Source organism: Canis aureus, chromosome 32 (genome assembly GCF_053574225.1).
Source record: "Canis aureus isolate CA01 chromosome 32, VMU_Caureus_v.1.0, whole genome shotgun sequence".
Taxonomy (NCBI): Eukaryota; Metazoa; Chordata; class Mammalia; order Carnivora; family Canidae; genus Canis; species Canis aureus.
In genome coordinates this window covers 15,393,204-15,416,896 of record NC_135642.1, presented here as the reverse complement: position 1 = coordinate 15,416,896, position 23,693 = coordinate 15,393,204, and the positions used below count along the sequence as shown (strand labels likewise).

Below are 23,693 nucleotides of genomic sequence, written 5' to 3'. Positions count from 1 at the left end.
TGGGACAGACTACAAGGAGCCCAACTAAGCCTAAAAGAGGGAGTTCTTTTCTTTTTTTTTTAAAGATTTTATTTATTTATGAGAGACACAGAGAGAGGCAGAGACACAGGCAGAGGAAGAAGCAGGCTCCATGCAGGGAACCTGACCTGGGACTCGATCCGAGGTCTCCAGGATCATGCCCTGGGCTGAAGGCAGTGCCAAACTGCTGAGCCACCCAGGCTGCCCAGAATCAAGAGTTCTGAGGAATTTTTTTCAGGTACCTTTTCCTTTTCAAAGTGATAAAAATTAATTTGTGGTTAATTGAGCATTTAGTTTGGGAGAATACTAAGTACCTAAGACTTTAGGATTTGTCAACCAAGAGTCCTCAAGAGTGTTGGTTTTTGAGGATATCATTTCAGAACTAGTTTGTTGAGTACCTTTTTGGTGCACAGCTGTGTGCTGGGGGGATTTAAATATTACTGAAATTTGGCTATGAGACTGTCATTTCACATATTAGTTGAAATCCCATACACAGGGGTGCCTGGGTGGCTCAGTCAATTATGTCTGCCTTTAGCTCAGGTCATGATCCCAGGGTCCTGGAATAGAGCCCTGCCTTAGGCTCCTTGCTTAGCAGGGAGCCTGCTTCTCCCTCTTGGGAGGGGGGTGGGGTGGCATGTGCACGCATGCTCTCTCTCAAATAAATAAGTAAAATCTTTTTAAAATTTTTAAAAAAGAAATCCTGGGCAGCCCCGGTGGCACAGCGGTTTAGCGCCGCCTGCAGCATGGGGTGTGATTCTGGAAACCCAGGATTGAGTCCCATATTGGGCTTCCTGCATGGAGCCTGCTTCTCCCTCTGCCTGTGTCTCTGCCTCTCTCTCTCTGTGACTATCATAAGTAAATAAATAAAAATTAAAAAAAAAATGAAACCATAACATACATGTACTTATGAAAACATTGAACACAAGGCCACATTCAGTGTCATAAGGACCGCCATACACAAAGTAGGACTTTCACCTGGAGAGCTGTATTAGTTTCCTGGGGCTGCTACAACAAATAATCACAAACTGCATGACTCTGAAACAATGGGAATTTATTTTCTCACAGTTCTGGAGACTAGAAGTTTGAAATTATGGCATTGACAAAGCCGTGCTCCCTTAGAAGGCTCTAGGGAAGAATCCTTCCTGCCTCACTAGCTTCTAGTGGTTACTGGTGACCCTTGACATGCCTCTACCTATGCCTGCATCCCTCTGGCCTCTGCTTCCATCTTCACATGGCTCTTCCATCTGTATGTGTCTGTGTCCACATGGCCTGGTTATAAGGACATAAACCATTTGACTGAGGGCCCACCCAAATCCAGGATTACCTCATTTTAACCAATTATATATGCAAAAATCTTATTTCTAAATAAGGTCACATTGTGGCATTCCAGGCAAACATGAAGTTCTGGAGGGATATTATTCTATCCAGGAAACAGGTGAATAAGAAATACTGTGAAAGATCCAGAACTGCAAGTTCTGGGTCTAATTAATCCTTAAATATTAAAGTATTCTTTATCTATGGAACACTTGTTCATGAAAGTGAGCTGTGTGTTATGATAGTGAATACCTAATTACTCATGACTCATTTGTATTTTAACTTTTATTTATGTTTTCATTGAAAGCAACAAAAACTTCATTTCATTGTAAACATTTAAAATTAAGACACCATGAAGTAATCCTGGCCCTCTCCTGGCCCTAGCCCCCTTCCATTGTTCCAAATGAGTAAGGTTAAATGAATTGGGGGAGAATAGGGTTATAAAGCCCTTGAAAAAAAATCTGTTTTCAAAGCAAAGCAATTCCATTACGCAGACCTAAATTTAGATTGTCAAAGCCCCATAGACTCTGAAAAGCAAGTTGTTAAAACTCATAATGAGTTTCAGTGTTGCTGAATTTGGAAATGCCTACATCTCAGCAGTAGCCCTTGTACTAAATTGCTCTAGAAGACGGAGGCAGTAGATGTGAGGGACTCTTGGCTTTGAGGCTATCATTTCAGATATTAGTTGGAATTCCATATTTTTGACCCTCATAAATTCTTAAATTGTAAATTCCTAGCAGCTGTAACTTGTTAAATGCATACGGACAAATCCCCTAATGACAGATCAGAGATGATTAACTTAAAATATTTCATTCAACTCAGAAGAACTGAAGATGAAACATTCCTACCCTTCTGCCCTCCCCCACCCCTATACCAGCAGTCATGGCTTTTCCTAACAATATTCCTGAGTTAGAGAAAATGCAAATGAAGCATTTGAGATTCAACTTAAAGTGAAAACATTTTGCGGCTGTCATGTTTAATTTAATGATAAATATGAGTGCCAGTAATTGTCTTAATATATTTCTTGAACAAGAGTCTAGAGTTGTGGAGTGCCTGGGTGGTTCAGTTGGATAAGCATTTGATTCTTGATTTCAACTCAGGTCGTGATCTCAGGGTTGTGAGATCAAGCCCATATCAGGCTCTAGGCCGGGTGTGGAGACTGCTTAAGATTCTCTATCTCCCTCTCCTTCTGCCCCTTCCCCTGCAAATGTAGACACACTCTCTCTCACTCTCCGGAAAAAAATTAAAAATTAAGCCTCGAATATTGATACACAAATGGTTTCTATGCTTTGCTAATTGAATTCAACTGTAGTACCTACAAGAAAGAAATGTATTCTGACAACATTTTTTTAAAAGACAAGGTTTGCCAAAACAGTGTGCTCTAAAAAGAAATCAATGTAATGATTGATCTAAGAAATCTTAATTAGGGCAGCCCCGGTGGCTCAGCAGTTTAGCACCGCCTGCAGTCCAGGGTATGATCCTGGAGTCCCACGTTGGGCTCCCTGCATGGAGCCTGCTTCTGTCTCTGCCTCTTTCTCTCTGTGTCTCTCATGAATGAATAAATAAAATCTTAAAAAAAAAAAAAAAAGAAATCTTAATCATAATCTTAATTCAGTAGTCAGAGCCTTAAAAGAATTAATGACCCATTCACCAAAGCCATCATGATGCTGCTCAATTTAAAGATAGCCTTTCAAAAAAAAAATAAGATAAAATAAAAAATAAAGATAGTCTTTCAGGGGCGCCTGGGTGGCCCAGTAGGTTAAGTATCTGCCTTCTGTCTAGTTCATGGTCCCGGGGTCCTGGGATCGAGCCCTGCATTTGGCTTCCTGCCCATCGAGTCTGCTTCTCACTCTCCTGCTCCCCCTGTTTGTGATCTCTCTCTCTCTCTCTCTCTCTCTCTCTCTCTCTCTTTCTATCTATCAAATAAATATGTAACATCTTAAAAAAAAATAAAGATAGCCTTTCATCCTACTCCCCAGCTTCCTTGCTGAACTGAAATTGTGGAAGTTGTCCTCCATCTTCTCATTCACACTCTTCTTCAAATCGATCGCTTAACCACCATTTATTCTGCTGCCTAAAAATGTATTTAGTCCATCACACCTTATCCTCCTTGCCATTATCTTAGTTGGGGTGTCTATCAGAGCTCACTGGGAGGGCTACAGGGATTTTCCAGTTAGTCTCCCTGCTCTGGTCTTACCGTCTTCCAGTCCTCCACCAGTATGAAATCTACTCAAGTCTTATTCCCACTAAAAATCTTTCCACCTCTTGCCGTCACCTACAGAATAAAGCCTTAGCGTGGCGTACACAGCCATTCCCCAAAGAGGCCTTTGTCTGCCTCTCAATATCGATCTCCTGCAACAGACACCCTCATACTGGGGCAGTTAGTTGAAATTCCTGGAACACGCACGGCTCTGCACGTGCGGTTCCCTCTGTGATGCCCCACTCCTAGGCTGGCAACTTCTATGCATCCTTCAAAACTCAATTTGTAAGCCACTTCCTTTCTGGTGGTCTCATCCCTCTGCCTTGTACGTATCTCTGTGATGACATATATCATCCCAAAGTGCTTATGAGAGTTCTCCTCTGCCCAGAAATCAGGTTCACCTTTAGTTAATGAAAACTTGAGGGAATCCTCTCATCACTCTTTGTCCCTGGAGTCTCCTGGTCAGAGAGAATAGGCATAAGGAACGTGGGCTCGAAAGATTTCTTCCCTGGAGTGCAGAGAGGACTTGAATACCCTGAGGGGGCTGCTCGGGGCCCATTCCACTCACTGCCACTCACACATGTCACACAGTTTTCTGAGTAAGCATCTGGGACACATTGAAAAGAACACCCCAGAGAAAATATATAAGGCATTCTATATATATATTCAGACTGGTTAGAAAGACCCACAGGGCCAACTAACCTTGCTGGGGATGCATTGTTTTGCTGAAGCAGCTTTTCTCTTCATGAGCTGATGATTTTCTCTGGCCTCTGCATGTCATGTTGAAGATTAAGGATATCTGGAAAGTACAAGGGAAGCACAAGGTTGATAACAGCCTTTGGGGTATAGAAAGAGTACCTGTGATCTCTCATGTTACACCCAACTCCAGCCTCAGCTCCCTAGTCTGTGGCATTTGGGATTGGTTACTAGCTGATACCTAATCTCTAGGATGTAGAAATTTGGAAATGTTCTGATCCAAAAAAATCTAAAGAAAAAAAAGAAATCTGACCTTACATGCACCTAATTTTTTCTTCCTCATCTTCAAATTTTGGTGACTATGTTACTGGTTTCCTATTGGTTTTGAGGATTTCTCCCTTAGTGTGCCCTCATGGAGAACCCTGCATCTGTACTTTTTTCCAACAGGAAAATCTAAGAGATTCAAAGAATTCAGAAAAGAATTCAAGCAATGGACTTAACTATACATTTCAATACATAATCAGAGGATTATAAAGCCAACCCAGACCTGCGTAGAAGGATAGGATTATAGATTACTTCCACAGGGACCATATGAGAAAATCAAAGGATGGGAGTTTAGCATAATAGAAAGAGTGTGAACTCTGGAGCAAGGAAGGCCTGGGTCTGAGTCCCACAAACTAGCCGCGTGGTCTTAAGACATGTCATGTAACTCCACCAAGACCAAGTTTCCTCTTTTGTAAAATGGGGTTAATAGAAACATTCCTTGTGGAATTATTGTTAGTGTTAGAGATAATGCTGGTAGAATGCTTTGCACATGGTAGGCTCTTGGGAAATGGCAGTTATGATTTTGGCTTTGTGTCGAGAATGATGTGATGGATTCTGACATCCCACCAGTCCCCCTGGGAGTACTGTTGGCAGTGGTTCACATCCAGTGATTTTATACCCAAGAAGGGGTACAAAAGGCTGGGCTATTTTGGCTCAACTTGACACAATTCTGAAAGGTCATTCTAACTCCACAGCTCCCCATGGATCACCTGGTCAACACCAGGGCTGCATCACAACTCAGCTTCTCCCACTGCCTACACCAGCCCTCCTCCACTCTTTTCCATAGGCATTGATCCCAAGAGCACTTCTTAAAAATGTCCAGCATGCTAACTTTATTCCAGAGTCTCTACTTCCTGAGGAACCTAATCTGTGACAAGGGATAAGGCAGGTATCTAATCTTGTGTTACTAATCACCCAATGGTCTAAGAAGCTGAAGCCTTAAGAAGATCCAATGGCACCTTAGCCAGGTGTCAGGAAATATTTTAGAAAGACAGGGAAAGCATCAAAAAAACTGTAATGGAATGTGGAAATTCCTGGAGACATATAGAATTTGCCATATAAAAGCATTTGATAATTTCCAGAAGTTAAAAACACTCTAAATCTATTCCATGTGAGCTTAGGAGCATGTAAATGTTTTCTAAGATTGACTCCCTAAAAAGAACTTGGCTATGACATTCACATCAATATAATTAAGCAGATACAATGATTAGTCTTTTTCCAGTATTGAACTTTTAATTCCCTTTCCAATGGCAAGGACTCAGCTAGAGACCTTCCTGGAAGGAGACTCATGTTTTCCTTTCTAATGACTGTGGCCTAAACAGTTATTTTGGAGCTGGGCTGTACTATAGGCACCTTTCTGGTGCCCAGTGGCATTTAGGCTGGGAGTTTTCTTGTCCCACTCAAGTAGAGCCTACGGAGGTAAAATCAGAAAACTAGACAAAAGGCAACATCTGGGAAGCCAATCTTGCAATGAATTTCCAGGGTTAAATGAGGCTCTGCTTTGTATAGGGACTCCATCTCCAGGAACAGTCTCATGTCAACATTATCCTTCTCTGTTCTTTAATACCCTGATCTCAGTGAGTATTAGAAGTTGGCCCCGGAGGGAGGAGCCATCAGCATGGTCATATCATGTAGTAGCTAACCAACAGCGCTTTCTGAGGATCATGTACAAGGCATTGAGCTGTGCACCATGAGTAAAAACACTGATACCACATGTCCATCTCTCCTGGTAATGGAGAGAAATATGGACATGTGGATGGGAGGGGCAGCAGAACAGAGCAGTCACTTTTTCATGTCTCTAAATCCCCTATCTCTGCAACCCTGAGAATGTGCAAGCAGTGCCTGGTTCAAGGGAAGCTCTCAATAGATATATATTGAACTAAGTGTCCCAGTGGTTTGTCATCCACTGTTTGGCCTTCAAATTACACAATATTTAGCTTGCAGCAGATGTGCAAGATTTTTTTTCAGGAGGAATATCTTGACCAGTGTTGCTATGCAGCCCTCAGGGGACTCTTGGTTTGAGTGTTGGTGGCCTTGCTATACAGAGGCACAGAGATGACAGGGAGGTGCCACAGGCCTTGAGGCTGCTGCTGGGCTCACGGCTCCTGACTCCTCTGCTCTCACTCCTGCTCTCCAGGCTGAAAAACTGCAGAGGAGCAGCAACATACTTCTAGAAGTCTTGCCTCCTTCATCTGTTTTCTCCATCACACAGCAAGTCCCAGACCATGGTTTTACCTGATGCCTTGGGGATCTGGTCATCCCTCAGTGCATGTTACCACGTACATTTCCAAGCCCAAGAATTATTTATAGACCAAGAGGTACCTGTTACTGTTCAGCTACTGAGGTATTTACCTGGGAGAACCCTTGGGAAACTAACAAGTTCATGGACCCAGGGACACTTGCCTCAAAGCACACCCTCAGCTTTTACCTTAGCCCTGGTTCAGAGGCTCTGCCTCTGAGTAAATTTAGGACAGTGCAGGATGATGTTGGAAGGGACACTTTGTTAGCCCCTTCCCATCTCTGTCATTCCCTATCACTTCCTTATTGGACAGTTGAAGAGTAAATCTTATATACAGGGCTAGCCAAATAAAATAGCCAGACTGTCACCCTAAGGCCCTTGCTTATCAAAATTCAGAAGTCCGGTGCCACTCTGGTTATAGTTGAGGAAACAGTAGGCTTGGAGAGGAGAGGGAGGTAGAGTCTCAGCATCCATTCTGAGAAGATTCTCCAACAGTCCTCACTGTGTGAGGCCAGAGATGTGCAATGGATGATCTAATAGAATTTTTCCATCGCTCACAGTGGAATATAAAATGACCAGACTCATAGTAAGATAATAGTTTCACACAGTGGCCTTCACTGTCTCAGGCCTGCTAGAGGCAGTTTCTAGAATTGAATGAATTCTGTTTAGTTACTCTTTCCATTTACTTTGAGCAACAGCCTTGAGTTTTTTAAATTAATTAAGCTAGTGATAAATGTGTTAAACCTCTACCTTCTACAGCTACATGTTTAGCCTTTTTTGTTAAACTTTTTAAATCCTCATTGAAGAGAAGATGGGCCTGGAGTATGATTACTCTGGTCAACTAGTAACATTATCAGAGACTTGGGGCACATAGGGGGATATGGGATCATTTATACAGAGGGAAACCAAAGCTCATAGAGGAAAATGAGTTGCCTGGGAATTTGCCTTTCCTTTCTCCCATCACTCACTTCCCTCCAGCCCCCAACCCCAACTCCCCAACTATACTGAACACAGAAGATTTGCCTTCTTGGCATGGAATGCCTCTCCAGGGCACATATTCTGTACCAACCCATTTCCCCACCCTCAATGGAGGACCAGCTGGATCCTTTCTTGGAAAAGTGACAGGAAGAAGGTTGGTCACAGCAGCTGAGATGGAAGTCTGAGACACTAGAAGAGCATAGGGACAGAGGAAAGGCAGCAGTAGGCAGAGGTCTGGGGCAGCTCCTAACCCACCTCCTAGACAAGAGACCCTAGAGGCCAGGAGGGGAAATGTCCTGAAAGAGACTTCTGCCAATGACAGCAGAATTGGGCTGGGAAGGAACTTGTTCTCTGAACTAGGTTTGAGGATAAGTGCAAGCTTTATTTTGCAATGATCTAGTTTGTGGCAAAAGTGCAGTGAGTTTTGAACTACTTAGCCATCAAAAGTAAATGGTAATTGGGGACTTGAACTTTCCAGCCAGAATTGGGCAGCTGCCCACTGTTATGAAAGGCAGAATTTGAAAACCTGGCAGGAAGCAGCAGAATTCTCTGTAGCACTTCACTTGCAAGCCTAACGCTCTGAAGTCTGTACTCTTGGTATGTGATACCATGAGGGCTGAACACGAATGAGAACTTGGCTGCCAGAGCTGGGCTGTTGTGAAGTCCAAATACCTACTTTTCCTCCCTCCTCCTGCAGTCTTTGCTCCCAGAGCTGGTCGGGACCAACCAGTGCTAGGGAAGGGTTGATCGAGTCCACTGATCCACCACTAGCAGCAGCATCACCCAGGAACATGTTAGAAATGCACATTGTCAGGCCCCACCGAGCCAGCAACTCTAGGACAGCAGCCCAGGATGCTGTTTTAACAACTCTTGAGGTGATAGAGGCTGAAGCTTGAGAACCACTGGTCCAGAGCATGGTATGGTTCTGAATTTGTTGTTTACCAAGGAAGCCCTGTTTTTAAGTGAGTTGGCATCTGCCTCCTACCTTCCCCCACCCCATCCTCTTCTTCCACAGGAACAGCCACTTTTGGGAGATTTGGGATTTGTTGTATTGCTTTCCCAGGCCTCAACATTTGTACAGTAAGCCATATCTCTACCATCTGTTTGGCCCCTGGCCCCAGCTGTCTCACTTCTGTCCCAGGACTGTCAGTTGTGTTGTGCCAGTGAGATTGTTTCCACTTAGTGCTGGGAAGGGAGGCACTCATAGATGTGGGGCCATCAGTGGGACCACAGACCTCACAGAGTTAGGCCCTGGCATCCTACCTCAGAGCTCTCACTGTTCTGATGAGGGACTTTTTGAGGGAGGCCCTGGCCTCCTTCTCAAGAGAGGCAATGAGCATGCCTTGTCTGTCCTAGCTGGGAACGCCAGTGGCTATGAGTGGCTGAATGAGCTCTGGAGAACTCAGGACTCCAATCAGAGAGCTATGGGCTCTACTTATCCATCCCTCCCCTTTTACGCGCCAACAGGTTGGGCAGCCACCTAAGGATTCTGAGGGGGATGAGTTTAGACAAGAATTAGCTTCCTTAGCTTTAACACCAGAGAGAACTAGTTATGTTTTTTGAGAGAGAGAGAGGCTCTGGGTTAATTTAATGAAATATATTTTGCCAAATACTTTTTTCTTTTTATTCTAATTAATGCCAAGGCATCAAAAGGTATAGTGGCTATTGGAATTGTGTCATATCTCATCCCCATCTCACTCAGCTCCTCCTTCCCAAATGTTAGGAACATGTCAAGAGCATGTCGTAAGAAGCTCTTCCTTTGTCTCCATGACACTGAATAGAAGCTGTCAGGACCCTGGAGGATTTGGGTTGATGGCATATATTCGATATTTTCTAGTCTTGGGATAATAGTCTTAAGGTTTGGAGAAAGTGCACATCCATTCTTTAAGAGCCCTGTGGGGCAGATTTCCAAAATGGTGGCCACCCCCATAAGCCAGGGTACAATGCACAGGTATATAACGAGAACCCACCTGAGCGTTCTTGTCCAGGGAGGACTGGCTTCTGTCCCATGAGTGCAGTGTATCATTGTTAACACCTTGTCATGTTCAAGTCCATTCAGCCTAAAGAAAGAACAGCTCACAGGAAGCAGAGGAATTTGATAGGAAAAATACACAGGGTTTTTATATATATTATGTCTCTTGTTTTAAGCCTCACAATAATCCTTTGAGAGATGTAGTATTAACTGTGTCTTATACATAAAGAAATGAAAGTTCGGACAGATCAGGGGATAGGTCTGAAGTCACAAGCTGAGAAGTGGCAGAGCAGGACCCTGCCTTCGAGGCTGGTACTCATCCCCAGGGCCTCCACTTTCCCAGAGCCCTTTATCTCTCTGCTCCCTTTACCTCCATCTCAACTTCTAGGGAACACAAGTGACCCAATAGGATAGCTGAAAAGGAGACTGTGCTAGGACTCAAATCCTGGCCTCTTTCATTTATGGGCTGGTCCAGCTCAGAATCCATCATGTTTCATTGGTACAGGCAAATAAACAGTTTTCTGCTAAGAGGGAGGAAAATTGAAGGAATAGATACAGGGTTAAAAGAACCAGTTAGATTGGTAAGGCTGCTGTATTTATCCTGACCCTGGCCACCCAAGCCACTCCCTACAGCCCTGGAAATGCCGAGATTTTCCAAATAACATGGGCATTTGCCTTTTGCAAAAGACAAAGAACAAGGAAGCAATAAAATGAGTTGTTAAACTATCTTTAGGGTTGAGGGTGAGGGAAGTTCTGTTTGCCCCAAAATGCTGGGCTTTTTCTTTACAAGTTATCTGAAGCAACATATTATGAGAGGCATAGTTGTATGAAGGGGGGTGTGTGTTGTGTGTAAGAGAGAATATAAGCTTTGCAAAATACAAAAATACAAAGTACTGAGTTTTTTCTAACAAGCCTAGCTGAGTTTTCAGTAATTCTGCAGCTGTGACATGACTAGTCCACTGAGATATTCAGCACTGGCTGGAAAAATACAACCAAAACGTATTCAGTCAATAGCAATAAACAGCGATGCATCTGAGAGTCGCCTCACTTGTAAGAGTGGCCTCACTATGGGAAAGACAGATAAATTTGCTTTTTCTCAGGCCCAGCTCAGAGTTTTTTCCATTCCAGGAACTTCACTGGGCACAAGGAACCCACAGAGGCATGAGGATGCCTTGACTCTTTTTTTTTTTTTAATAGTCTTTTTTTTTTATTTTTATTTTATTTTATTTTTAATAGTCTTTTTTTTAAAAGATCTATTTATTCATTCACTCAGAGAGAGTGAAGAGAGAGGCAGAGACACAGGCGGAGGGAGAAGCAGGCTCCATGCAGGGAGCCCAATGTGGGACTCGATCCCAGGTCTCCAGGCTCACACCCCAGGCTGCAGGCGGCGCTAAACCGCTGCGCCACCGGGGCTGCCCACACCTTGACTCTTGAAGGATCATCACTGATATCTCAATAAGTCTAGACTTCTCATTAGCGCTGCTCTCATAAACTATACAACAGCAGGTTGAAGGTTCTGCTCAGAGGGTCTTCATTGATCTTGTTGAGTCTGCTTTAGCCTTCTGTGCCGACAGAGCGCTTAGTTCTCCTTCCCATGACATTTGCTTGCACACAGTGACCTCCATGCTGCAGACTGAACGTGTTGTCCCCACCATCATGTGCACATCCTCTGCATGCCACACCATGTGGCAATGAGCTAAGCCAGTTCTCTGACCTGAGCAAGGACTGCCAACAGGACTCCCTGAGGCACCATGCCTGGAATCTGAACCTACAGATATTTATTTGCATCATAAAAAAATCACCCAACTCCCTCGATTTGCATGTAGACTTGGAGGAGATAGTATTGGGGAAGTTGCTATCTTTATTAAGAATTAGGTGAGGCCGGGCAGCGGTTTAGTGCCGTCTTCAGTCCAGGGCATAATCCTAGAGACCCGGGATCGAGTCCCACATCGGGCTTCCTGCATGGAGCCTGCTTCTCCCTCTGCCTGTGTCTCTGCCTCTGTGTGTGTGTGTGTGTGTGTGTGTCTCATGAATAAGTAAATAAATAAAATCTTAAAAAAAAAAAAAAAAGAATTAGGTGAGGCCAGTGGCTGCAGGAGTCAGAGTGAGTACTGTTCTCTCCTTCTGAACTCTGACTTCCTCCACTTGGGAGTCTGGCCTCACCCCCCAGAAGCCACATGGCCACCTGGCTCCCCTGGCCACACTGCTCCTGACACATGGTCTTGATATCTAGTACCTACATGGGTCCCATCCTTCCCAGCCTAACTGCTGAGTTCTGGAGTCTGTCTTTTCTGAGAGTAAGGACCTGAGAGTATGCCCGGTCGGGTTCACCTATGACTCTGCTGCATTTGAGGTGTGACCTGCTGCAAAGATAGTATGGCTGCATTTCTCCCTGGAATTAACTTCTTTGTATTCTCCCAGAGTGAGCTTGGCTGCTTTCTAGCTGCACCCTCAGCAGTTCCTGGACAGATTTTGTTGGTTTACGACTAAGGAAGAAAAGTGGGCTCCAGAGCCAGTTGCTCAGCAGGGGTTCCCTCCCTTCAAAGAAAATGTAAATTAGTGTGAAAGGTGCTGAGGTTAGGAAATCTGGAGCCCTACTGTTAGCACTTGTGTCCCTTGTCCTCCCTCCACCTCAGAAAGTTGGGCTGGTTGTGTGTGAACACAGGCAGGACTGCACCCCAGTAATTGATTCACACTTTGGGGCTCAGTTCACTGATGCCATAGCCCTGAGAAGTCGAGCTACTGTTGCTGTTCCTCTGTGACGTTGAAGTGCACTGCACATAATCTGCTCCTGAACCTGGCAGGCATTGACACACACATGCCTTCGGAGGATACTAATACAGAAAGCAGTTTTTCTTTGGCCTATAAAAAATTTAACTATAAAGCTAAGCTAGAACAGAGGCTGCGATGCTATCCCACCCCTGGTGCCACATTCTTTCCTGTCAGGTCCCTGAGGATAACTTGTTTAGCTCTTGCCCTCTTCTCTAGGCATACCCTCCTTGGCATGGCCTCTTGACACCCCTGGGCTCTTGTGCTTTTGGACTGCAGGTACCCACTGCCTACCACCCTCCATCTCATGTCTGCCTTCTCCAAGGGTCCATGAAACCATGGCCAGTTCCAATTTAATAGCACATGGCCCAAGGCCTGAGAAAGCTGTGATCGCTCTTGCCCTCTTCAAGACTCACATAGTTTACACTTAAAATCTGCTTCCCTCACAGGTAAGCTTATTAAATGAGATGAGGCCTAATGAGTACGGGGGGCTTTCCACATGTTAGCCCCTCTTGTCAGGATGTACTGTGCCAGAGTCCATGGAATTGGCCCCACAATGGGTTAAAATAAAGCTGCTCTCCTGTCCGAAGTTATTCATTATGTAGCAGAAAATGCAATTAACCTTGAATAGTTTAGGTCACTGGTGGATGCTTGCTTACTGCTTGCTGCCTCAGTCTTTTCCCTAAAGAATAGAGAACCAGAGCCAGGAGCTCCAGGGAGGAACAAGAATATGAATTCCCCCAACCTCAGAGTTGCATAATGATTCTAAGGAATTCATCCATCATTCTGCACACCATATAGAGAGAGTAAATGGTTGCATGTATATGCACTATATTTTCAAATACTACTAGGTACTATTTTCAGACAGGTACTATTGTGGTCCACAAAACATAAATTTATTTTTAAATGGATCCTTAGTAAGTTATTTTGACCCAGTAACATCTTTGGGAAGAGAATAACCTCAGAGGTTTAGCTGGATTTGGGTGCTCTGCCTCAGCTCACTTGTCCTGAAGATAAACATTCTCAGGCTTGGAGCCCCGACTTTGTGACTAAACAGTAATCACCCGTCAACGCAAGTGCCTGTTTCTCCAGTGTAATCAATGGCACAACATTCAGCACACAACACATAGCTTAGTTTATAGCATCAGAGAAATTGCAGGCAAAGGGAAAAGAAGATAGTACTCACTAGACTTTACCATCCCGCCAAAAGAGAAGACATGGCTTCCACAGAATATTCCAGAAAGCCCCAGACTTAATGCAGGGAGACCATAAAGAGAGAATCCTGGGACACAGCTGGCTGGCACCTGAAAGTAGAAGGCCAGGAAGTTTAAAATTCCTCCACTTGCCCCTGCCAGTGGCTTGTTGTACAGAGGCCACCTTGATGGTTCACCAACTGGTTCAGTCTCAGTGTGACTCCCTATGTGAAGGCTGTCCTGGGCCACTCCACCAGGCCCTGGCATGAGTTCTCCAAGAGAGGGGCAGGCTGTGACCCTCTGTGAAAGGTGCCACAACAGTGTTCTGAATTGATTCTTTGTGCTTCTGCTGAGAATTTAAATTTCATGTAATTCTGCCATAAGGAGGGACTCTGTGCCGACCTCTCTCCCCATTCCCCTCATCTCCCACCCTCCAGCCTTGGAGAAACAGCAGAGGAAGATGCTTCTCTTCATTAGGCTTCATAAGAGCCAGTAGCTCAAAGCCGTGCATCCACCACTAGTAAATGAAGCCTGAGGGAACTATGACTTCATGGTGAGGAGCAGGAGTTTCACCAGATGCTGAAAAATAACAAGAAAAAGATCCTTTTCTATTAATAAAAGAGAAGTGTAATGGGATTTTTTTTTTTCATAACTATCGGATGAGAAAAGTCCTGCTTGCTTTTTCTTCCTGTGAAGTTGGAGAACTCTAAGTTTGGATCTACTGAATATAAAGTTCTTGCCAGCTAAGGTCCATCCCTATGAGTGTATTCAAGTTGCCAGCTCATGAAAATGAATTATTTTTAAGGAAAATATGATTCTCATTAAAAGTTCTTGTGGGGGATCCCTGGGTGGCTCAGCAGTTTAGCGCCTGCCTTCAGCCCAGGGCCTGATCCTGGAGACCCAGATCGAGTCCCACGTCCGGCTCCCTGCATGGGGCCTGCTTCTCCCTCTGCCTGTGTCTCTGCCTCTCTCTCTCTGTGTCTCTCATGAATAAATAAATAAAATCTTTAAAAATAAATAAATAAAAGTTCTTGTGATTTCTATCACACAAGCACATTTTCCCCATGGCTACCCCCTGGATCCTGCTAATACGGTTGTTGTAAGGGATGCAAGTGAACCATACTTCAGCTACTGAAACTCACCCTAGCTGATCACCATGAAGTAGCTACCTTGATGCAAAGTAAAATTTTTAGAAAAAAATATTCACTATTTGCAACTATTTCTTAATACTCTATTCCAGTTGCTCTGGGAGAAATAATAGTACAGGACATGCCCCTTGGGATAGAGTTAAACATATTTCCTTGCTCCCAGAAGAACCTTAAAAAAGAGTTTAAGCTCTTTCCACACCCTGGGGTATCAGTGAGGAGACAGTTGGCAGCCCCCTGCCCAAAAAGACAGTTTTTGACAGAGTCTTTCCAAAAAACCTGGTTTGTAACCCATTGTCCAGAAGTCCCAATGTGATTCATAACAAGTCTGTCCTGTGAGTGGGAGATCAAAGAGTGTGGGATTCAGGGCGGCTGCCTTGGGATTCTGTTAAGAGGGAGTGTGGGGCCAGCAGAAGAGGAAGGGAGGTGCACACGTGGCACTGCCTTCCTTACATGAGCTGTTGGCTCACTCATCCTTCCAATCCTGCAAGGATAAGCTTCTTAAGATATTTGTTGAGAGATTGGATATCCTGCCCTAGTTCTCCTTGGAAAGTACAGGGTGAGCTGACAGAAGGAGAAGAGGTGAGGTGTAAACCTTTCATGGGGATCTTAAAGGTCTGTCCATTCTTGGAGCAGTACCAGGCCCTTTGGCCTTCACACAGATGAGATACTCTGGATTTTATAAGTCAACCTTGATTTGGGAAGCAAAATGAGACACAGTCCCACCAGAGATGATCGTCTCCACTGAGCTGCAGAGACCACTGGGGACAGGCCTAGAGATTGCCGTCTTGCAGAGCTCCAGATATTCTGATGGATTCCGGCAAGTCATTCTCCTCCAAGCTCATCCTGGATACTGACACATGTACCTGAAGGAGAGAGGTTAAAGGGTTAGAAATGGCCTCATTTCCTCACATTTCATGAAAACTTTTAGCTAACCCTCTACCTTCTATTCAGTCATTCGCTTATTCAGTGAATAATTGTTGAGGACCTAGCGGCCATATGCCAGGCCCTGTGCTAAGTTCTGGGGGAAGGCTCCTGGCTTGATGAAAATTAGTCTAAAAAGGGAGCAGACGGGCAGCCCCCATGATGCAGCGGTTTAGCGCCGCCTGCAGCCCAGGGTGTGATCCTGGAGACCCAGGATCGAGTCCTGCATTGGGCTCCCTGCATGGAGCCTGCTTCTCCCTCTGCCTGTGTCTCTGCCTCTCTCTCTCTGTGTCTCTCTGAATAAATAAATAAAATCTTTTAAAAAATAAAAAAAATAAAAAGGGAGCAGACAATAAATAAGGAAACAAATCAATAGGATAATTACAGATTGTTGTAAGTCCCATGGATAAATGAGATTGTAATTGGGAGGGGCCCTTCTATAAGGGAAAGACCTTTGCAGAGGGGACATTTGAGCTGAGATTTGAGAGGAGTGACCATTGGAAGAGTCGGAGGAAGGGCAGTCCAGGAAGAGGGCATACGGAGACACGGGCACAAAACCTCCGAGCATTAGGGAGAGAGGCCGTGGCCACGAGCAGTGAGGAGAATGATTTGGGAGGAGTTCACAGGAGACAAGAGCTAGGATGTGTAGAGCCTTGGAGGTGGTGGTTAGAGCTTCGGTTTTATTCTGAGAGCATTGGGAAGCCACTGACAGTGTTAAGCAAGAGTGGTAACCTAATTAAAGATCTCTGTGTGCTCACTGCCACATTGTTTGTAATAGCAGATTAGAAGCGAATTCCATTAATATGGAGTTAGATAAGTACATGTGGGTTCATCCCAGTGGTCTGCAGCAGTTAAAAACCATGAGGCATATCTATATGTACTGTCAGAGAAGGAGTCACAAGATACCCTAAGTAGGGGAAAAAAAAACCCACAAGAAATAGAATACAGCATAAAATATGCTGCCACTATATTTTAAAAAGTGCCATATATGTATATAGGCTTGCCCACATATAAAACCCCACATTAAGAATATACAAGGAGCTGGTAATGGGCTGCTTCTGGGGAGGGGAACTGAGGTACACGGTGACCAGGGTAGAAGGGAAACCTACTCATCACAGTGTATCTTTTTGTATGTCCAAATAAAGTTACTATGTCTAAATCATGATCCCTTTGTTTGCTGTGGGGAGAGAGGGTGCTGAGAGATGGTGGTGGCTGGACCATGTAGTTGGTAATGGGGATGGAGAGAAGTGGGTGGATTCAAGATCTACTTTAGAGGCAGGACCAGCTGGACTGTGCATTCCACACTGACTTGCCCTGCTCCCACTAGTTCAGGAAAGCTTCATGCATTTGAGATTGGAATTGGGCTTACCTGACTCTCCTCTCACTTCTGTGACACCTTTGTGGAATGAAGGATTCTTGGGCTCCTTTCAGGTGCAAAAAGCTCAGAAATCTAAAGACTATCTAATGCATCATAATATGGAAGACACAGTTACAGATGCATGTCCTTTTCATGTCTTCATCCAACTTAGAGATGATCTTTAAGTAATCTCTAGGCCCAGTGTGGGGCTGGAACTCAAGATCTTGATTTCAAAGGTCATATGCTCTACGGAATGAGCTAGCCAGGTGCCCCTAAATGACTTTTAATGACAATCAAAACAAGGTTACACTGAAGAAACCCTATAATTTTTCAATGGAGCTTGCTTTCTTTGCAGAGAGATGCCAAAGGCCAGTACCTGTTTGACCTTCTTTGCCACCACCTGAACCTTCTTGAGAAAGACTACTTTGGGATCCGCTTTGTGGACCCCGATAAGCAGCGGGTAAGTCAATATTCAAAGCACAAATGGAGGAGAGGGTTGGTCAGTAGCCTGAGTCCTTGAAATGCCACTCATATTCTTCAATTTAGCCTCAGGAATCAGGGACCACCCAGGCCCTGCAGTTGAGTGTCACCTCTTCAGATCATGTTATGAGATCTGGAAGCCACGTTGGCAGAGCTCACCTAGTGTGGCCCCTCGTTTCACGGATGCTGAGATGGCAGCCTAGAAGGTTGATGTGATCTGCCCAAAGCTGTCCAGTAGGAGGCAGAGCAGCTGGGCTGGTGTTACGGTCACAGGCTGAGCATTTCCCACCTCCTTTCTAGTAAATGAGCTGAACCATACAGTTCCTCCTAGAAAGGACCTCACTTGAAGTGTCACACCAACCCAGTTTGGGCAGGACAGAGATGGAGCCAAAACTAATAGGGGCCTTTGAGCATCTTGCAAATGCAGCAGTTCCTGTTCTGTTCACCAATGTGGCTGGTGCTACAGACACAGGGCACATTCCAGACAGATATGAGAACAGGTCTATTACCCCCAGGCCCCAGGCTCCCTCTCAGCTTCAGCTCCTCCCTTGATGCATCTCCTCCCCACTGGGGCCCTCCACCTATATAGTCTCCCTGCCCAGAACATTTCTTCTCTCTTTCCTCACTTCTCCACACTCCACTCTGGCTGGCTCCACTTATGGCTAACTCCTTCTCACATGTCATGTCTCAGTTTAGACTTTTACTTCTTCCAGGGATTCTTCCCCAACACCCACTCTGAATGAGGGGCCCCTCCTATGTGCCCCATGTGCCCTGTACTACCCCTCCTGTAGCACTTACTATGTCATGTTGTAGTTGCCTGTTTGATTATCTGTGTTCTGGGCAAAAATATCAGTTCCACAATTGTGTGCATTTTCTCTCACTCAGCACTATATCCCATAGAACTAGCATAGGGCCTAGAATGTAGTGGACGTTAAGTAAATATTTGCTGGAGGAATGATGAGTGGGTGAGTTAATGGTTTAGAATGCCAAAATTTCCCTCTCCCCTTGCCCAGCTGCTCCACCAGCAGACACCTGCACTTCCTCTAACTTATTTTCATCAGCTCTTCCCTTTCTGTGGGCATGTATTTGCTGGTACCCCCCCTCCGCCACTGAAGTGGGAAAGTATGCAGAAACATCCAGGCCTGTGTCTCTCTTCCCTATACCTCTGCCCACCCGCCCTCTGGTCTACCATCCTCCAAAGACATTATCAGCACAAATCCCAGAGGGTCCCCCTTTCATGGGTCCACTGATTTTCTTCACAGCTCCAAATATGGGTTCCGTCTCTTCCCACACTAGGGGCCTCAGAGCCCCCAGAAGGCACAGCCCCCCACAATGTCCAGGACCACAGATAACAAATGAATGGATATACCCCTCACCATGCCAGAGTCAGTGTTGTTTTGATCTTTGATGCTCTGAGCCACTGTGTCTCTAGGTCACATTTAGAGTTTTATGCTGAACACTTCAGCCTAAAGAATCCAGGGACACCTGGATGGCTCAGTGGTTGAGTGTTTGCCTTTGGCTCTGGTTGTGATCCTGGGGTCCTGGGATGGAGTCCTGCATCAGGCTCCCTCTGCCTACGTCTCTGCCTCTCTGTGTGTCTCTCATGAATAAATAAATAAAATCTTAAAAAAAAAAAAAAGAAAGAAAGAAAGAATCCAAAGGACTATATTCCTTTCTTTTGACAAGCCTTGTCCTCTTCACTGACATATTATGGTCCTCCTGGCTCAGTAGAAGTTTGAGCATCACCACTGTTTAGGAAGTAGTGTCAAGGTCCACCCCTTGCCCTATGAAAGCTTTACTGCCTTGACATAGACACTGTCCTTACTGTAGAACATAGTATAAGATCCCAAAAGTGCCATGATACCAAGAAGCTACATGCCCTCACCTGTTGTAGTATCCATTCACCATATAATGATGCACTATTTTTACAAGGGGGTTTCTTGTTTGTTTGTTTGTTTGTTTAAGATTTTATTTATTTATTCATGAGAGACACAGAGAGAGGGGCAGAGACACAGGCAGAGGGAGATCCAGGCTCCTTGCAGAGAGTCCAATGCAGGACTCGATCCCAGGACCCTGGGATCATGACCCGAGCTAAAGGCAGACACTCAACTGCTGAGCCACCCAGGTGCCCCATGTTGTTTATTTTTTTGGTCTGAGCTGTTTCTTCTTAAGTAGGAAAGCCAGTTACAGCAAGTTCTCTTCATCTCCCAAAGAGAAGTAAAAGGAACATGGTATATCCTCGTTATTTTCTAGTTAGGTCAAAATGTGCTTGAGAACATAAAAGAGTACATGGAGGGGATAAAGATCAAAAGCAGGAGAAGACAGAAAAATGTAAAGAGATGGGAAAAGGAGAAATAAACATGTATGGGGTGGCTCCTGTGTGCTGGGCTCTGCATTGAGCATAAACATACTGAGCATAAGCCCATGTATAGTGGGCACTGAACTGTACCAGGCACTAAGCTAAGGGCTTCCCATATGCTCTTTACTCCTTACACAAATGAGACAGGTATCAAGACAAGTCAAATATCCATTCTCTGGATGAGGAAATAAAACCTCAGGTTAGGCAGTAACTTGGCCAAGGCATGTGGCACTGCCAGTCTCCAACTCAGAGCTATCTGATGCCAGGGTCTGTGTGCTTTCTAAGGTTCCATGCTGAATCCACACCTAATAGTTTCTGAAGTTGTGTGACTTTACTGACAGGTTAAGGAGAGCAGAGAGGCTTGGAAAGGTGCTTGAGAGTTGTGGGAAAATTGTCACCCTAGATCTACTGACTCATGGGAGAGATGGGTGGGTAAGCTCTCTGCTCCCTTAGGTTGTGAGGCCCTAAAATGTACCTTTTCCCCGGGGCACCAGCACCCAAGCTCACATCCACCCCCTTACTGCCTGCTCTGCACAGGTCCCTATGGGGTCTGGGAACTTCCGTGGTCTCTCCTGGAGGAGCTGCCCTCACTCCCCCATTCCTGGCTCAGGCCCAGGGCTCCAGGCTCCTCTTAGCCTCTCCTTTCAAGCCTCCAGAGCCTACAGATTGTGCCACGTTGGCCCGATGACCCAAAAACAGGTGGAAACTCCCCTCTCTGACCCTTCTTTTCTCTTCTCCTGACCCCCCCCTCCCCAATCTCATGTTATCAGTTTGCTAGTGATTGTAGGACCCAGATTTAGCTAGACCTCAGCAAAAGGTAAGTAACTCTGGCCATCACTATGTTTTTGGGATCCTGGTTTCTCTTGATTTCTCTCCTAGACCCCTTAAAATCTCTCACAAGCTGTGACAGCTTTCCCCTCCCCTCCCATCACTCTGCTGTCTCTTCCAGCCTCTCCTTTCTTGAGTTCTCACTGAAGCCCTTTTCAGCTCTGGCCAAGGGGAATAGCCTTTTTGTCGTTCAGCTCCACCTACCCTCCGCTGAGAGTATGTCACAGTCTTCCCTTGTACTCTCCTTCTTCCACTGGTTCTTGATTTTAATCTAGCAGACAGGTGCCTGGGGGCATTCTGTTTACTGAGCCCCAGACACTTGCTATGTTCTCCTCGCTGTGCACAACTCCAATGTGCTCCCGTCAGACGGGCCTCCACCTTCACAGGCTCAGCCTCGAACCCCAGTTGTTTCCATGCAATTTCATCTCTTGCCTTTGCTTCCATGGGAAGCCAAGCCGTGGTGGGCCGTGTAATGTGAGAAGGACCTCTTAACCACATTGAGTGGCTATAATGAGTTGCCAGCCTCGTGGGAACTCAGATCAGAGGAAGCAAGAGAGCAGAATGTCAGCCCAGATTATCCATGTGGAGCTGACGGAAGAACTGGCTCTTAGTGGGTCCATTAACTGCATGACCCACGGCCTACCCCAGAAGGTGAGAGCTGGGAATTGCGGGAGGCCAGGAGGCTGTCTGCACGGCCCTGGCTGCTTTCCTGCCAGAGGGATGATTCTGCCAAGATGTTACACCAGATGGAAGTAGCCAGAAGAGAGGGAGGGGTGGACCCAGAATGGACCCACTTCTTCGCCTGTCTGATAGCTGCATCTTGAACACTGTCCTAGGCACTGGTGGGTGACACCGTTTTCTGCCTTCACAGAGCTAATAGTTTCAATCTACTTTCAGATAATCAAATCCCAGGTAACAGCGGTTGTAGCTCTCTGCAAACCGTCAAATTTCCTGATTAGCATAAAAGCAACAGACATCAATAATGCATTTTATAAAGCATCTGTGAAGAACTGGGAAACAGTTATAGAATGACCTCATTGCTTCCTTCCTACAAACATAAGTACCATGGGAAAAGATGTATTGCTACTATATCCTGCCTCTACAGAAATCCAAGGGAAAAATGATACTGTTCTACACTTTAGTTGTGGTTAGTTATCTTATGAGACTGAGATTTTAAACATCCCTGATGCCAAGGAATCCTGAGAATGTATGCCCTAACACAAGGGTTGGCAATATTCTACTCAAACAAAGATGGAGTATGCACTGTCCCTGCCGTCTCACTGATTTATGAAATTCCACCTGTTAATACTTTCTAGAGCCACAACCAATAACCTCTGTCCGTACTGCCTACCCCTGCCAAAATATAGCTGGCACATAACACGAACACACACAACCCACTACTGTCAACATTTCCCTGCTCAAGACAGGCAGGGCTTTGTCCCCATTACACATACATGCATTCACTTGTGCCTACTGGCATGCCAGAAATATGGCTCAGAACTTTGGCACCCTACTTTGGGAAGGAAGCATTGCCAGGGAAGCCCAGAAATGGTATCTGAAGCTGGAACTCTTCCCCCTTCACAGCTGGTTCCATGGGGAGCTTTCTTCAGAAAATCCTATTAGCCTCTCTTCTCCAAGCCTACCAATCACAAACTTTGGGGCTGCTTTCACCCTGGGCTACAGTCTGTCTGGTTAGTTAATTTGGGTAAAACAAGTTAGAGTTGCTACTGCTTCTCACTAGGTTTTCTTGTTCTGTGTTCTCTGTTTCAGCATTGGTTGGAGTTTACGAAGTCTGTGGTGAAGCAATTGAGATGTAAGTATTCATCATGAAAAGGTGGGAAGCCTCATCCCTGGGGAGGGTGGAATGAAACCTCCCACTTTTAGTAAGTCTTGGTAATTGTCCACTGTCCTGGTATAAGTCGGCCTTAAACATGTGACGATTTTCTTATGATAGTTCAGAAGCTTGTGCGTCCCAGGGGGGAGGGAAGCCTAGTCAGCCTCAGGGAAGGGTCTTTCCTGAGATGGGCACATCTTTGTCTCTGCAGCCCAGCCTCCATTCACCATGTGTTTCCGAGTGAAGTTTTACCCCGCAGATCCTGCTGCCTTGAAAGAAGAGATAACCAGGTAAGGCTGAACTCCCCTCAACTACTAAGACCTGTTGGAGAGGATAGGAAAGAAGGATTCTTAGATCCTCTATTTTGGAAGCTTCTAACTCTTATAAGGAAGCAATCTTCCTAAATATAGCATTACTTTTGTATTTTATTTCCACATGCTTTCTTTGCTCACCCCCTCAATAAAACTGGAACAGAGTGAGCTTCTTTCCTTCAAGGAGTGTGAATACTTCATTTAAACTAGTCATCTACAAATGGACCTGGAGTAACTAATTAATAAAAAGCATTTTTTTTTCCTTTACCAAGGATGTGGCCACCATGGATGCTTTTGGAGAGGGTGGGTTGCTTTTGTTGGCAGTGAGAAGGGCTGAAATAGACTCCAGTGGCCTAATGTACTTAGGACATGCCAAAGCAAGACATTGAAAAGTAAGCTGGGAAATACTGAAGATTTTAAATCCAAGTGGATAAACTCCAGTGTGCTGACAGATCAAGTCCATGATAAACCTCTCATTGTGGGGATCATGTTCTGTGGTGGGCAGACAGCTGCATGGAATGAATCCTATCTCATCCAGCACCACTTGAGAATAAGAAAAAACTTCCGTGCCCACATCATCCTACAAGAGAGTCAAAGAATAGGAGCTTCAAATCTTCCCCAAGGTTTTGTTTATACGAGCCAATTTCACTCTAAAAGGCCTGTCTCAGAGATTCAGTTATGCTCTGTAACAGGGATCCTTAATTTTTATATCAGAAGTATCTAATTTTGGGGCACCTGGGTGGCTCAGTCAG

The 23,693-nt window shown here is 45.1% G+C and overlaps 1 protein-coding gene and 1 long non-coding RNA gene across 9 annotated transcripts in view; one reads left to right on the top strand and one right to left on the bottom strand.

Moving 5' to 3' along the window:
* Positions 1-23,693, top strand: part of FRMD5 (FERM domain containing 5) — a 311,143-nt gene that overhangs the window by 247,699 nt on the left and 39,751 nt on the right. For all 8 annotated transcript variants that reach the window (XR_013370116.1, XM_077880884.1, XM_077880885.1 and 5 more), the window contains exons 2-4: positions 17,485-17,589; positions 22,567-22,609; positions 22,842-22,920. Coding sequence is in view for 7 of the 8 variants with exons in the window: in XM_077880884.1 (XP_077737010.1) it covers positions 17,485-17,589; positions 22,567-22,609; positions 22,842-22,920 (227 nt within the window). In the remaining variant the exon portion in view is untranslated. The remainder of the gene's footprint in view (positions 1-17,484; positions 17,590-22,566; positions 22,610-22,841; positions 22,921-23,693) is intronic.
* On the bottom strand, positions 1,600-15,971 carry LOC144303105 (uncharacterized). The gene is made up of 5 exons (XR_013370115.1): positions 15,575-15,971; positions 13,697-13,814; positions 9,740-9,829; positions 4,235-4,331; positions 1,600-2,901 (listed from the first exon to the last, which is right to left on the bottom strand). It is a non-coding gene; the product is annotated as an uncharacterized LOC144303105 (long non-coding RNA).